Source organism: Spodoptera frugiperda, chromosome 26, assembly GCF_023101765.2.
Source record: "Spodoptera frugiperda isolate SF20-4 chromosome 26, AGI-APGP_CSIRO_Sfru_2.0, whole genome shotgun sequence".
Classification (NCBI taxonomy): Eukaryota; Metazoa; Arthropoda; class Insecta; order Lepidoptera; family Noctuidae; genus Spodoptera; species Spodoptera frugiperda.
Window position 1 is genome coordinate 2,622,014 of NC_064237.1, and position 14,264 is coordinate 2,636,277.

At 35.3% G+C, this 14,264-nt stretch overlaps 1 protein-coding gene across 1 annotated transcript in view; it reads right to left on the reverse strand.

Annotated features, from left to right (window-relative positions):
• Positions 1 to 437: 437 nt before the first annotated feature.
• Positions 438 to 14,264, reverse strand: part of LOC118264731 (uncharacterized) — a 44,916-nt gene continuing 31,089 nt past the window's right edge. Inside the window, exon 2 of the mRNA XM_035577338.2 lies at positions 438 to 2,867. Coding sequence (XP_035433231.2) covers positions 2,276 to 2,867 — 592 coding nt within the window. The 3' untranslated portion in view covers positions 438 to 2,275. The remainder of the gene's footprint in view (positions 2,868 to 14,264) is intronic.

The following is a 14,264-nucleotide window of genomic DNA, read 5'->3' on the forward strand; positions in this document are numbered from 1 at the left end:
CCACAACAAAATGCTTGCACGTCTGACTAATATGGATGTGGGAAAATGTGGTTCCACTCTCAGTGTTAAGTGAGGAATGAAGTTAATTGCCCGAATTGTCGTTTGTGTAATTATGTTTTACAATGCTCGAAGTGTGGAACTATCAGACGACATAATACGGCGTAATTCCCAGAACATTCACATCCCTTTTACGCACGAGAATATTTTTTATGGAGTTCCACAAGGTATCGCTCTTGGACCTTTATTGTTTTTAGTAAATAAGGACTATATTTTTTATGATAACTATCGTGACAGTGAATATGTAACAGTAGACTGCGCGAGGTCGCCGCATCGCCGTGTCTGAGTGCTTCTATGACTCGAAACTAGTAAAGCTTTTCTCAGTACAATTATTTACGTGAGTAAACCAATAGTTTAATTAAATAAAGACTACAACAAAATAATTTATCAAAATATTTTATTGTTCTAGTTTTACATTAAGTAGGTATGTTGTACAAAATAATTATGCTTACATCTAAAATAACAACTTAAAAATCTAAACAGTTAAAGCAATGGCTTCGCCTTGGCCTAATTACATCATTAGTTAGTACGTATTAATAATAATTATAGTCTTCAATACAATAGTACTAGGTGCAAAATCTAGAATTAGCATTGGCTTACATACAAGTGATTTTATGTTTAGTGTTTATAGTTCCTAAAATTGGACGTAAATGTCTTAGATTTATAAATGCAGAGACTTATAAGTATGAATGAATTAGTATTGAGTTTCTTTGTTGATATAACGGTCAGTTTCCTTAGTATGAGTATGCTTTACGTTTAAAGTAATCGAAACAAGAGCACGTTCGGCGTTCTGATTGGTAGATTTATTTAAGACGGCAAATCATCGATCGAGCGCCGAACGCACTCTTGTTTCGATTATTTAAGCAAACTCGTACTAAGGGTACATCAATACACACGGAGTATATAAATAACGTAAACTTAAAGCTCAAATGTAAATGTTAAATGTAGGAATTAGTGCCAAAGTACACATTTTATTCACCAAATTACTGTGTATATTTAATTACATAGTCATTTACTTACTTGTTTGTTGAACAGGCTATAAATCGTACAGTGAATTACTACTTAGCTGTAAGTAAATGCAGGAGTCGTAAATCTAGATAATAATTTAAATTCGTGATGCAGTCTTAATACCATACCTAAGCACCTATTTATTTACCTAACACTAGATTGCGGAAGCTGGCCCATTTATATACAATGCAGTTTACAAGATAACACTACTCATACACTGGGATATGTTAAGGGTACTGCTATAATAAAGAGTGCATTTTCACCAAAGATGTGCTATATAACTATGCTGTCAAGATGTAATAGTTAAGCTGTGAAACTATGTGACCGTTTTCACTGATACTAAGCTATATAGCTGTGCGAGGAAGATGCGTTGTTGTATAATTTTGTATCGAGTATACGATGTAACGATCCCCAGCAATAATATATAGCACATCTTTGATTGAAAGCACCCTAATAGCCTCCAAACTATCATTTGTTTTACATAAATTAGGAATTGGGAGCTCTACCATGGGCATTTAACTCATTACAAACTCACTTATAGTTCTCACAATGATAAGAATACAAGAATTGTGAACGATAACAGTTTGATAATCGAATAACTTAAAGTATCCATGGTAGCGCTCCCAAATGGTTTTACAAATGACTCTGCGTCCAGGAAATTCATCAGAACGTTTTCAGTTTCCAGACACTCGATAATCGCACGTATTGTGAAACCAATACAGTGCAGTGTCGTCTAAATGTAATGTCACATAATGCACATTCGATGATTGAGCACTTCAACCAACTATGTCGAGTGACTAAGGTGTATAATATAAAATATATGTTTGAACTAGTTGTCTTCTTAGTGGAATTACTTATTATGGAAACTATTGAAAATGCTGAAACGATAAGACAAAGGTAATTTAGACGCGATTAATCGAATCAGCATCGAAAGTGAGAGAGACTGCAGAGCTTAGCTCTATTTCATCTTAAAAACTACAAGTTATAAATAATTTAAGTCCTCCCATACGAACAAATCAATGAATTCACATAATTATGTATAATTAAAATTTTGATTACATCGTGACTGATGACAGATAATTTAAGGAAGGATAAAATAAATAAGTTTTTGATCCGATGTTTGGTCGGCAATGGACTGTGAGACTTACTCAATTGATTGTATAGGTATAATTTCACTTTTATATCTACCGAGAACGTACAGGTAATCCGATTAGGGCAGTAATTTATGATACTCGGCAGATTTCTTATTCTTCTCTATTATGTAGAAGGATTTAGGTTTGCCATTGCCGGAGAAATATTTTCTGAACGAGGTTTTCTTTGCTGGCACATAATACGCTAAGGCGTCGAGCGAGTTCGGATGACTAATAGCTTTGGGCCAAGTTGGCGTGCTCTCGACGTCCACTATATCATCGTCAAACCTCGCCTGTGGCCGGTTTTTCGCGAACTTCTGCAGTACCGGGATGTTCCAATGGTAGACGCGAGCGGGTTTACCATTACTAGTCATTTGTAGAGGCAGGGTCCTCGCGGCGGCCGGGGCTGGCTCCGCGTGGCTGTAGTAGCTCGTGTTCGGAGGCAGTTTGATGACGTACATCCTTGAGTCCCCAGTGGCGTGCCTCCTTCCTTGTTCAGCGAGCCGTTTCCTGTGGTGAGCAGCAGGTATCCTCAGCTTCTTCAAGCCGAGTGAACTGAGTAGCTCATGTGTTGAGGGCTCTGTCTTGTCCATATTGGTGTCGGCGCTGACGCTGGAAGCTGGTGACGGCGCCGCGAAGGTAGCTGCCACGGAGAGCAGTAACACAAGTGATCTGTAACAAGACGAGACATAACGTTAATTTCTATTTTAATTTGAATAAAAGACTGGAATCAGAGAATTATGAAAGTTAGAAATTCTAGAATTCTAGAGATTATGCTAATGCTATGATTTTATTGGTCTCTTAACAATGTGGTAACTTTCTGTTTATTTATGTGGCTTCGTAACAAAATATGCAGCTAAATAAAAATAATACTATCGAATCAGTGATCGCTTATGATATTTATCCGTACGCATTTCCACACCAGCTTTACGATGAGAGCATAATAAATACAAAAGGGCCGCAACCAAGTACTTGAAGGGTAACAAAAACCAAACATAAATTCCTTATGACTTATTAAGTGTTTTACGACAAAATAGATTATTCTCCATTTATAACGCTGCACGCCTTCAAACATTCCGCTGCTTCTTGCGACAAAAGCGTGCGGGGACTTGGAATTGTTTGTGCACTTTAGATGGAACCTCTCTAGTTAAATAAAGCCGGGATGGCTCGTGTGTGCCTGTCTTACTGTTGGCTGATATTTCGAAAGCAATTAGCATAGGTATTGTCGGTACTGTGCACACTGAGAGAGCTTTTATAATAAGCTAGTTACTGCGCAGGTGAGAAAACTTTACTTTGTGCGGAATTATTAGCCATTTCCCATTTAATGGCCGCTTGCAGTCGAATGAATAGCATTACAATGTTAATGATTATTTAAGGACGCTGTGAATTGATTCATGTGGTGAAATTGGTGCTGCTTTGTAGTAAATGTTTATGACAACGTTTATAAGATTGTACATAATGCTACATTTTCAATCGACAATAAGTCTTTGAGGTACCGTTTTGTAGGAAGTTGATTCTTATTATACAAAGTCGTACCTGTAGCATATTTAGCTACCTACGACAACAGGCCAAAAAGCACCTGATACTAAAGTAACCATATATTAATATAAGCTTATTAATTTTCTCTAGTATGCATAGAACTCTCGCACATCAAATAGCGATAATATTATCCAAGCTTGTTGTAACAGCTAAAAGTTAATAGAATTCCGAGAGGACCTTTTGTAATGGTTAATGAGACTTTTCAATAACCAATAGCAATCAATGCAAATCTTCATGAACCTATGAGCCTATAAGGAGTGTAATATTCTTTGAAAGATACGGAAAACCAATTTGTGTTGTGTTCCTTGTTAGGTATTTTAATAGCACCCGCCAATATTCCCACGTTATGCTAATGCCATTTGCTTTAAACGCGGATTTAATTTAAAGAAACTCTCTATAGTTTTAAAATATCCAAGTGTATAATATTTTGTGGTTGACGAAGACAGTCCTATTGCTTTGCTTGAGGTAGGCACCGTGCGTTTATGTGTAGACAAATATTGCATCACAAATACATTGTATTGAAATTATCTAATTATATATAAATAGAAGTTAGCAAAGCTTTAGTGTTTTAAAGGGATGGTGGTAAATGAGTACACATGTACTCTGATGGTAAATGTCACCAAGGCAGACCCACAACACCAAAGGAATTACAAGATGCAATTACCTTTTAAATAATTTCAAGTAGAATCACTACTGATATTAGGCGGAACTTGATGTTCATAACTACGCTCATTGGGCCACAAACCTAACCGAGCCCATACATTCACGTCCTGTTTGTCATAACTGAATAGTGAATAACTTAGTGAGTCTACTCGTGGTCGGCATTAGCAACGTGTTTGTTTCTGGGAACCGTTCCTACATTGTGTCCAAGATACGAACCTATGTGGGTTTATGGCCATAACCACACATTCATACAATCTTTATGCTAACTAGCTTTCAGTTTACAAACAGTGGCCGCTACTATTGTTGGTGTAACTGTTAAACAAAACTTGGCTAACTAAATTAATTTGGTTTTCTAAATAGCTAACATAAATGGCATTTTTTTAAGGAGTGAATATCATTTAACCACTTCTTTTGCCTTGGGCGAGGCAAGAGAAGTGGTTAAATGGAACAAAGAGAGGAGTGTAAGACTCTTACTGGCTAAAAACTACCCCGTTCCTACTCCTGCTTTTCCAGCCGGAGTTTCGGTAAACACGTTAGGTAGTCGGCAGCTCCGAAACATAAATCGCTTAAAGTCTAGTAATCGTATCAGTTGTGTTACTATATTTATTTATTGTATAAATAATTGCCATTAACCATTTTACGGACGTCTTCATCAATAATTGTACATCTGTTATCTATAATATATAATTTCTTAAAATTCTTTATTATAGAGCTATAGATAGATGATAGATAACCATATGTAGACCACAAAAATACAAAACACCACGGGATACATTAACAAATCCTCCCACTACATCTTATTTAACCATCTCTGAACGAGACAGCTAACCCAGTGCTCTATTTGGCTCTGATCCACTGCGTTTGCGCATCCGAGCATTGGACCACTTACAAAACGTGATCCGACTGGCGTTTGGATAACTGTGCAATATATAACTGTTTATGTTTATTTACTCATTGATATCTCTGTCTCATTTACACTGGGGATATGATTGGCTGAAATTGGCTGTGGGTTTTAAATATTTTTATGTATACGAGTGTGATATTGTATAGGTCTAATTAGGCATTTTGACTATAAAAGAAGTGACATTGTACAGCTACCGAATAAAAAGAATGGTAGATATATAGAATAGAAGTACAATACAATAGAATTTTTGTTTTTATCCCGTTTATAGATGTATTTTTAGCATGCGGTATGTAGCACCACCCTCCCGCCCGCAAATAAATGCTCATGCAAAGTAAACCAAAGCAGAGGTGCAAAGTAAACCAAACACCACATGCAACAAACCACTCGGCTTATGTTTCGCTGGTGATGGATTGAAAATTGAAGGTGTTGATTCGATGGCTCCAATAAAAACCAAAATTTATTGTATTGATAGTGTAAAATAGGTAGATGTCATCTTCTGACTAAAATAATACTTGGCCATACTCCCTTCTTTAACTTACTAGAGTAACGAGTCTATCTTCATACATACGTCTACCGTTCCTGACCTAATAACGCAGAGGTCATGTAAGTATCGTTTCCTAACCAATAATGGTAATACCGGTCCCGTATTACCTGGTAATCCGCCATGATTATGAAGCGTAGGCACAAATAACACGGCGAGCCATGTAATTCTCGCATCGCGCCGTAACGCGGCAAAACTGTTCATAATCAATGTTTGTGTGTAATATTGTAGCGTCTGATACAGACATTATGACGTTCACTTAACGAATGTAACTTAACTGGTGTACTCAGAGACGTTTAATGATTACTTAAATTGTTCTTTAGTAACGATTTTGTTTCGAAAACCATTGCTAAGCTGCGGACTGCTTAGCGGGTTACCGCGTATCGAAAAGCAGGAGTAGGAACGGGGTGGTTTTTAGTCAGTAAGAGTCTGACATTCCCTCTCGCCTCGCCCAAGGCGAGAGAAATTATTTGATGATTATTAAAGAAAGTAACTATTAAATGACTTTGAGTACGGCAGTTAGTGTCATGAAGTTACGTGGTATACTAGCTTCTGTCGCTGATTTCAGGCAAAAGGTTGGTTCCTCTTTTTCCGATCGCGTGGGAATTTAAACTCTATTAGTACTTCCATACACTCCTTAACACGAATATCAATGCAAAGTAACAAATATTCAGAGCTATATTATATTAGTGCCGTACGTGATCTCACTTTCAGCCGGATACTAATTTCATTTATAGTTTTTTTTTCTATATCCGTGATCGTTGATTTATGTTTAAGAGAAAATGCACGTAAAGATATCAACAGTTCTGTAAAATCTCAGTTAATTTTCTACACTCGTAAAATTGATTACTTCCTTTCATTTACGCATTATCTTTGCTCAGGCGCAGGCGGAGGCTCATAAAAGTCTAACGCGTAATGACATCGCGCATGCGTCTCGCGTGACGGATACATAATTGCAAGTAGATAGATAATTGAAATTAAAGCCAATAAAATGGCGTTCGTACGTGTTTATTTAGTCTGACTTATATTAGACACACACCTTTAATTCCAATAAAAACATCTACGGATGAATTGTACAATTTATTTACCAAACCCACATACTAAGAAATGCCCGTATACCTAATACCTGCACACACACACACACATATCTTTACATGCGTATGCGTCCATTGTTTCCTCGGTTCCTCCCCATAAAGCTTACAGCATTAAGGAAAAAACAATGCCAGTAATAATTCTAAGTAAAATCTTTTTGCGACGAAAATGACGCGGTTGTCGCTTGTTATAAAGGCTAGTCCAGACGGGTTCGCACGGTAGCGCGTTCGATAACGATCGGACGTCCAATCTGAATACATTATAAGATCAACTCATTTGCAATAAAGTTTTACCGAGTTGAGATTACCTACACGCATGTACAAACTATGCAAAACTATGTAGCTACTGGAGTAAACAACTTTCTTACGAGACCTATGTAAAAGCATCAGTGGTTAATTGGTAATATAGATAGACGCAACAAAGCTAATTTATTGGCTGTATAAAGCAACTTCTTCCTGAAAAGAGGCGTCAGGAAGATTATTAATTCGCACGTAGCGAATGATATAAAACTTAATTACATAGCAATAACTGAACAATGGCACAAAAATATTTAGGTCTATCATCTGTGTTTACGATCTAAACGTGCGGCGTAAAGTCCCGTTCAGACAATCGTTCCCACCATAAGTCAGGTCGGTATCGGTGTTCCCGTAGCTGCCTGGGGGCTATCGGCAGCGCGTGTGGGCGGACCCTAACACCGCTGACCGCTTGACCTCGACTCCCGGGTCGGCTCGAGGTCAACGCACTGCGATAGCCGCCTGCGCAATGCATTGTCGCCTGCACTTCAGTAAGCTTGACGGAATGCCATAATAGAGGCTTAAGCTTTGAAATATGGATCGGTTTGCTAATGTAACACCGCCTTTAGATGCTGATCTTTCATTTAATTGGAGTTGCATATTGCATATTACTCTTTCGCTACCATCTTGCCTTTATGTATATCTAAAGTACTATGCCAATACACTTATCAAAAAAGCTCTACATTATTTACCCTATTAGATACCCGATGTTAGTACCTAATTACATGTATGATTACACGTATAAAAGCAATGTGTGTGTGATGAATTTTATTAACCACTTTTATCAGCATTTGATGAGAGGAATGGAATTAGTTGTAATAAACATTATCTAAGTACCATCATATCATCAATCTCGAGATTTCCCATCTCGTCTTAATTCTTTCCCAAAAGTAAAACAAATCACCATACCTTTGGCCATATAGGTTAATAGTTGAAGAAAGAATCTGAGAGACAAAAAGATCATCAGTGTTAGTGATATTTTCACATAATACAGACCTATTTATTAAAACGACCTATGTTTTATCCACCTACGATATTAAATGTCAATTAATACGAATAAACAGACATAAATAAACATGGATTATTTCGCCATTTCATTATTTTATTACTCAACTCATCTATTCACTTATTTATAACTTTATTAATATTTTATCCGATTTGTATTTATTTACACTTTATTACGAGTAAAAAGATTTTATCACGCGAATTATAAGCGACGTTTGTATTTTATCAACATTTTCTTTTAATGCCTATCATGAGATCTAAATGTAATACCTAAATTAACAAAAAATATCGTACATGAAATATAGTGAGAAAAGCTCTACTAGTTTCGAGCCACAGAGGGACCCTTATTCATACTCGTTCGAAACTAGTAGAGCTTTTCTCAATTTATTTAAGCGTGAAAATAGTTTAAAGATAATTTAAAGAGGAGGTTGGTATTACAGTAATTATTCATAATCGTAACTGCATTTAATTCCCGGCACGAAGCCCAGTTAGTAGCATTCTTTATCGACTCAAAGCCTATAATTTCGATATTTAATCGTCAAGTAATAAATTAAGATGATAGCCGTTTAGTAAATGGGCAATTTAATGAAACGGTCCCTGCTGTAATACTTTTACTTAACTGGGTTATTATAGTATTTTTAGAATAACTCGTCTTAGATGCAAGTAGTAAGATGGCTTATGTATATCAATGATGTCCCAAGAAGCAAGTACAAAGAAGAGATGCCAAAACGTGATTCTACACTGTGACACAAAAAACAAAACGGACTAAAAATGGCGCATTAAAATGTCGACAATTGACAACGTTTAAGAAGGGACGCGAATTGTAAAATCCCGCGCTCCCTGTAGTACCAGGCATTAATTTTTAAATCCTGTGGAAGGTCATCCTTAAAATGATTCCTACATTGACCTTAGGGATCCTGATCCTTACAACTTAATTATGAAAATAATTTTAAGATTTTTGTGAGTCGAAATAATTGGGAATCTGAAGATGATATAGGCTACCAATTTCCTTAATTAAAAAAAAATTTAAGGTTTTTGTTAATTATGAGTCTGAAGATAATATAGAATTTACAATTTCCTTGGATAGAGAGGTAAAACCAAAAGCTTAAAGTTTGTATTAAATCATAGAGAGGCATTAGTTTGTAAACAAAGTGCTACCTCACACAAAGCCATGTGGTTAGAAAATATAACTCAGTAAGTATTTTGAGTAATTTAATAAAAAAAAAAAATATTTTTTACTTCAACCGCATAGTGCGGTCAACATCCCAGTAAGACCGCATCTTAATATAGTTACTGTCCTCTTACTACATAATATAGCTTAACTAATCTAAGTATGAATTTTATAAAGGTACCATGAATATTCATGGTACCTTAGTCTACATACATACATGGTTTCATAGTAAACCAATTATAACTAGCAAAGAGTCATGTAATATTCATCGAATCTTCATAAAATTAAAATTAATAATACGTATACAGATAATTATAAACTTAATTTTATTAACAACTTATTTATCTCTTTAATATTGTTTGTATTAATTTGTTGCAAGTCCCGATCCCAGGGACGCATTTCAATGCTTAATTAATTTTATGTTTTAAATAGTCAATACTTTTATGTAATACTGTTGAATAATAAAAAGAGTTAAAACGGTATGTTTACTAGCAAAATTAATTGAAATGGTTCGCAACCGGTCGCAATTTATGTCAAACTTAAACTGGCCAATAAATATAATTATTTTCACACTTCCCTAGCAGCAAGTACGTGCAAGAAAATGTTCTGTGTCACAAACGAAGTATAATTGCCTGATTTGAATATTAGTTAAAGTCGCAGTAATAAAATTGACATATTAATAAGCAACTAGATTTCCTTTCACAAAAATTAATGTCGTTACAAACGAAATCTTTGAGTGATTTGTGCGACAAAATAAACAACGATTATACTTAACTTTTTGTCGTATAAAATGCTCTGAATAGTTTGAAATAACTAGGATAGCATAGACATGCAACTTTTCTCCTTACTGCATCTTTTTGTATAAAACTATGATAATTCATACACGAATTTATTCACGGAGACAATGTTTTTAGGCCGCGCACGACGCTACCCGACTACAGACTAGCATGCAATAATTGTCCACATGCATGCTTATGTCTAGACTGACAATTAGCTTATTAACCAGTTATTTAGAGCATAATAATAATAGTGGAGCGGACTAGGGTCATATAACTGATGTATGATACGAGTAATTAGTCTAGTTACAGTTGTACATAGATTACTAATTAACTAATTAGTTTTAGCTATAGATACAGAAGTAAGAGAATAGATACAGAATGTATTTCTTGTGATAATCTTTCAATGATGTTATGAAATGTTAACAAAAATGATAAGTAGAAGGGCTAATTATATTTGCGTAACAACCAATTATAAAAAAATTGTTATTTAGAATACTGAATATAAATAAAATCTCAATACATGGTACAAAACTTCTATTAGGTAAGTATCTACCTCGATCAATAAGACTTTATAATTTTAATGTTCTGCAAAATATATATTCTTTTTTTATTTATAAATCATTGCACCCTATTTACTGCCCCAATTACGTCCCTGTGTCACATCTGTCATTCTAATTCGTGCATTGCTCGCGTGATTTACGCCTGTGCATAATATCGACGCATTTTAAAATATGGTAAATGATCACGGAAAGATGTAACATTCGCAATCATTAACAAAGATTACACACGACATAATTAATTTACGTTCACAAATGTGTACTTATCAAATATTCATTATTTTGTTTAATAAAATCGTTTTGTGAAGTATTTGTAAAGTGTTTTTTATTATTTAACACACGTTTTGTTCTTTTTTAGGTGCTTATTGCATTTAGTTAGATTAGTAGGAATGAATATGAAATAAAAAAAAATAGTTCACTATACATCATCTGGGGTAGTCTTTGAGATAGACCTATAGATTCCGTCGGATCACCCGTACAAAACTGGATAACCTCGAAAGTCAACCAGGCTACTTACAGACTTACAATTCAGTGTTCAATACGGCGTCAAACCGAAAAAAGCGCGGTAAAAATTAATTAATGTCAGAATGAGTAATTCAACATTTAACTCAATGGTGGTAGTCTTATGTATTGTCTATAGTTAATCTATAGTTTTGTCTTTAGTCTATATAGTTGTCTATAGTTCTTCACACAGAACAAGATTGAAAAGTAAGAAAAGTGATTTTCGTATTCTTAGTAGGTAGGGCAATTTATCGCCAGCATGGCCCTGGTATCCCCAGTATTCGTGCGATGCTAACGAGGTGTGAAGCCATGTAGAGGGCCACCGTCCCGTGCCCTACAGGCGCCGGCGTCAATTAACCATTTATCTTACCACCTTTTACCGCCAACAAGAAATAGAATGGAACGCGCCATTTCCTATTTTAAATGTAGAATTAAAATGGGTTGTTTATTTTTTTTTTTTGTGTGAGCTATGGTTGTTTTGATTATTTTTCTTTGTTTTGTTTTTAAAGCTATGTTTAGCTTTTTGGGTTTTGGGAATGCTAGCTTTGGGGATGCAGATTCATAAAGCCCTGTTTTATTTCGTTAGTTTTTTAAGTACTTTACCATCATTAGAATCTAAGTTAAACATGTATATTTTTGTAATTCAAACAAGATGTTAGTTATTAAGTTACGTTACACGACTGTTGTAGAAAATAAACAGCATTCGTATATTTCCAAACATAATGGTTCCCGCAGTGTTATTAGCTGTGTATAAAGCAAACTATCCAGTTTTGTTTAGCAAACACAGAACTCAATGTATCCAGGCACCATAGTCACCATTAAATGAAAAGGTATCTACTACAAAATAATTCTTTGATTTCGTATTTCAATAGAGAAAAATATCCTTAAACTACGACCATTTTGTTGTCTGTCAGACAGCATCCTCTTGATATTAAAATCAGCAACCACTCGACACGAAGCAGTTAATGCCCATATAAAGAATAAGTATTTCTAACCTTTGTATATAGCACATCTGCACATCCGACTCATGTGACATGTTGATGGTATTCCCTTACAAACTAACCAAATACAGGTTGTATTCAGAATAAAACTCGCAGACGTATGCAAATTCCTAGTTTGTTACCAACTCTAGTGGGGACCTTTATTCTGTCACTATGAGATCCTTATTTATGTAAGGGACTGAAGATTCCGGCAAATTAAATCCTGTAGCCTGCCATTCCCACGACAGTCGATCGCAGCGGCTGAAGATTGACTTGTAGACTCCACAATGGCTTGTAATGGCCTTATAAGTTACCGTAAAACTTGCAGGGAAATGTAGCTATCAGTATCACCATCTATGTATGCGTTGAGAGCTGTCTAACAACGTCAACAAGTATGTAGGTACGAATGACCGACAGTAATTCATTGTAAAATGTGTTGATCTGTTTCACACAAAAACCAAGCGTTAAGTTGTTATGTGTAAATCAGAAAGCGCAAGAAACTGAAACCTGTTATTCTCCTCGCATTCAATTAAGAGCTGTAAAGATTTAGTAGTGAAATAAAGTATTGCCAGCAGATAAAACATGTAGAAGTAAAGTGGAAAGAAGTCGCATATCTTGTTTGTTTGCTGTGCAATCCTACAGATGAAATAAAAGGAGATTGCACGGCTATTACTAAGATTTTATTTAGCGGTTGTCTTAGTCGTAAAGAAAGAACATTCTTATAAATGCAATAACGTAAGGTAACGTAAAAAATGTTCGTTAACCAGCGGTGCCATGTAAAGTGGACATGTTTCCTGTACACAAATTACAATTCAATTTAAATTACGATTTTATTTTTAGACTAGTAACTGAAATGTGTTATCTTGTAATGATATCGTGACTAATACATATGAGCAACACAAAAATGTAGTACATAATAAATACAGTAATAGTCTAGTAAGATTTAAATTTGAAGTCATCAATGATTCTTAATGATGACAACCTGTCAAGATCCAAATAATCAGATTAATTTTTATTATTTGATCCGTGTAGATAATTACCTGACTCATTTTATCTCATGCACACGAGAAAGATTTCATTAACATTCATTAATTGTCACGGAGCCGCCTACACCGTCGACAAAAATAGTTATCGGAAAGCACTTGTTATTTATTACCGGCCAGTTGTATTTGCATAAAAATGCAATACAACCTCTTTACTAAAGATTCCATCTATTGCTCAGAGGGCACCACTGGGCACCAATTAGCACTCAATCTTGACACCCACACGCAGTGCAAGGCGTAAAAATAGTTGGCAGAGAATGTAGGCACCGAGTAGACGATAGTTCAACATGAATCTGTAGTAGTAACTAGTCCCAGACATTTATCTTTCATGTTCTTTAAAACAATAACATTCAATATTCCTGTAACCAGCCATGCAATACATCATTAAAATATTTATTATGCATCGTTAATGAACTGGAAAAAGAACTATACTTAAGCAGGCTTTTAACCAGTCCAGATAGGAACACAACGCCTAAAGGCATAACACGAAGAAGTTATTAATTTAGATTAATAAAATACGTAGGAACTGTAGATCCCGTTTTTGTAACAACATATTTATGGACATTTTGTAATCTACATGTACCTTGTAAACAAGTAAAGGGTGTGTCCGAGGCGACAATCACAATTTTACATATTAAAAATCATTGATTTCCATAACCGATCTTTCATTATCGGACATAAAAATTTATGTTTAATAAATAAATGGCTCAGTACACGAATTATTTTATGGTTATTTATTGCAACGCCTGCTATATTCTTTACAGCTATTACATCAATGCGAAATACCGGCGTCGCACACGCAAGCGACCTAATGCCAAAGGGCAGGTGCAGCTTGGTCCTGTGAGTGAAATGAATATGAAATAACCTTCTGAAACTACGCTTATTAAGGTGTTATTTCATTATAATCATATGTTCCAGCCACTCTTATTTTTCACTTCATTTTCATCAATGGTTGGTTGTGAAAATTGAGCTCAAATCAACAAAGGACTGTGGAGTGATAT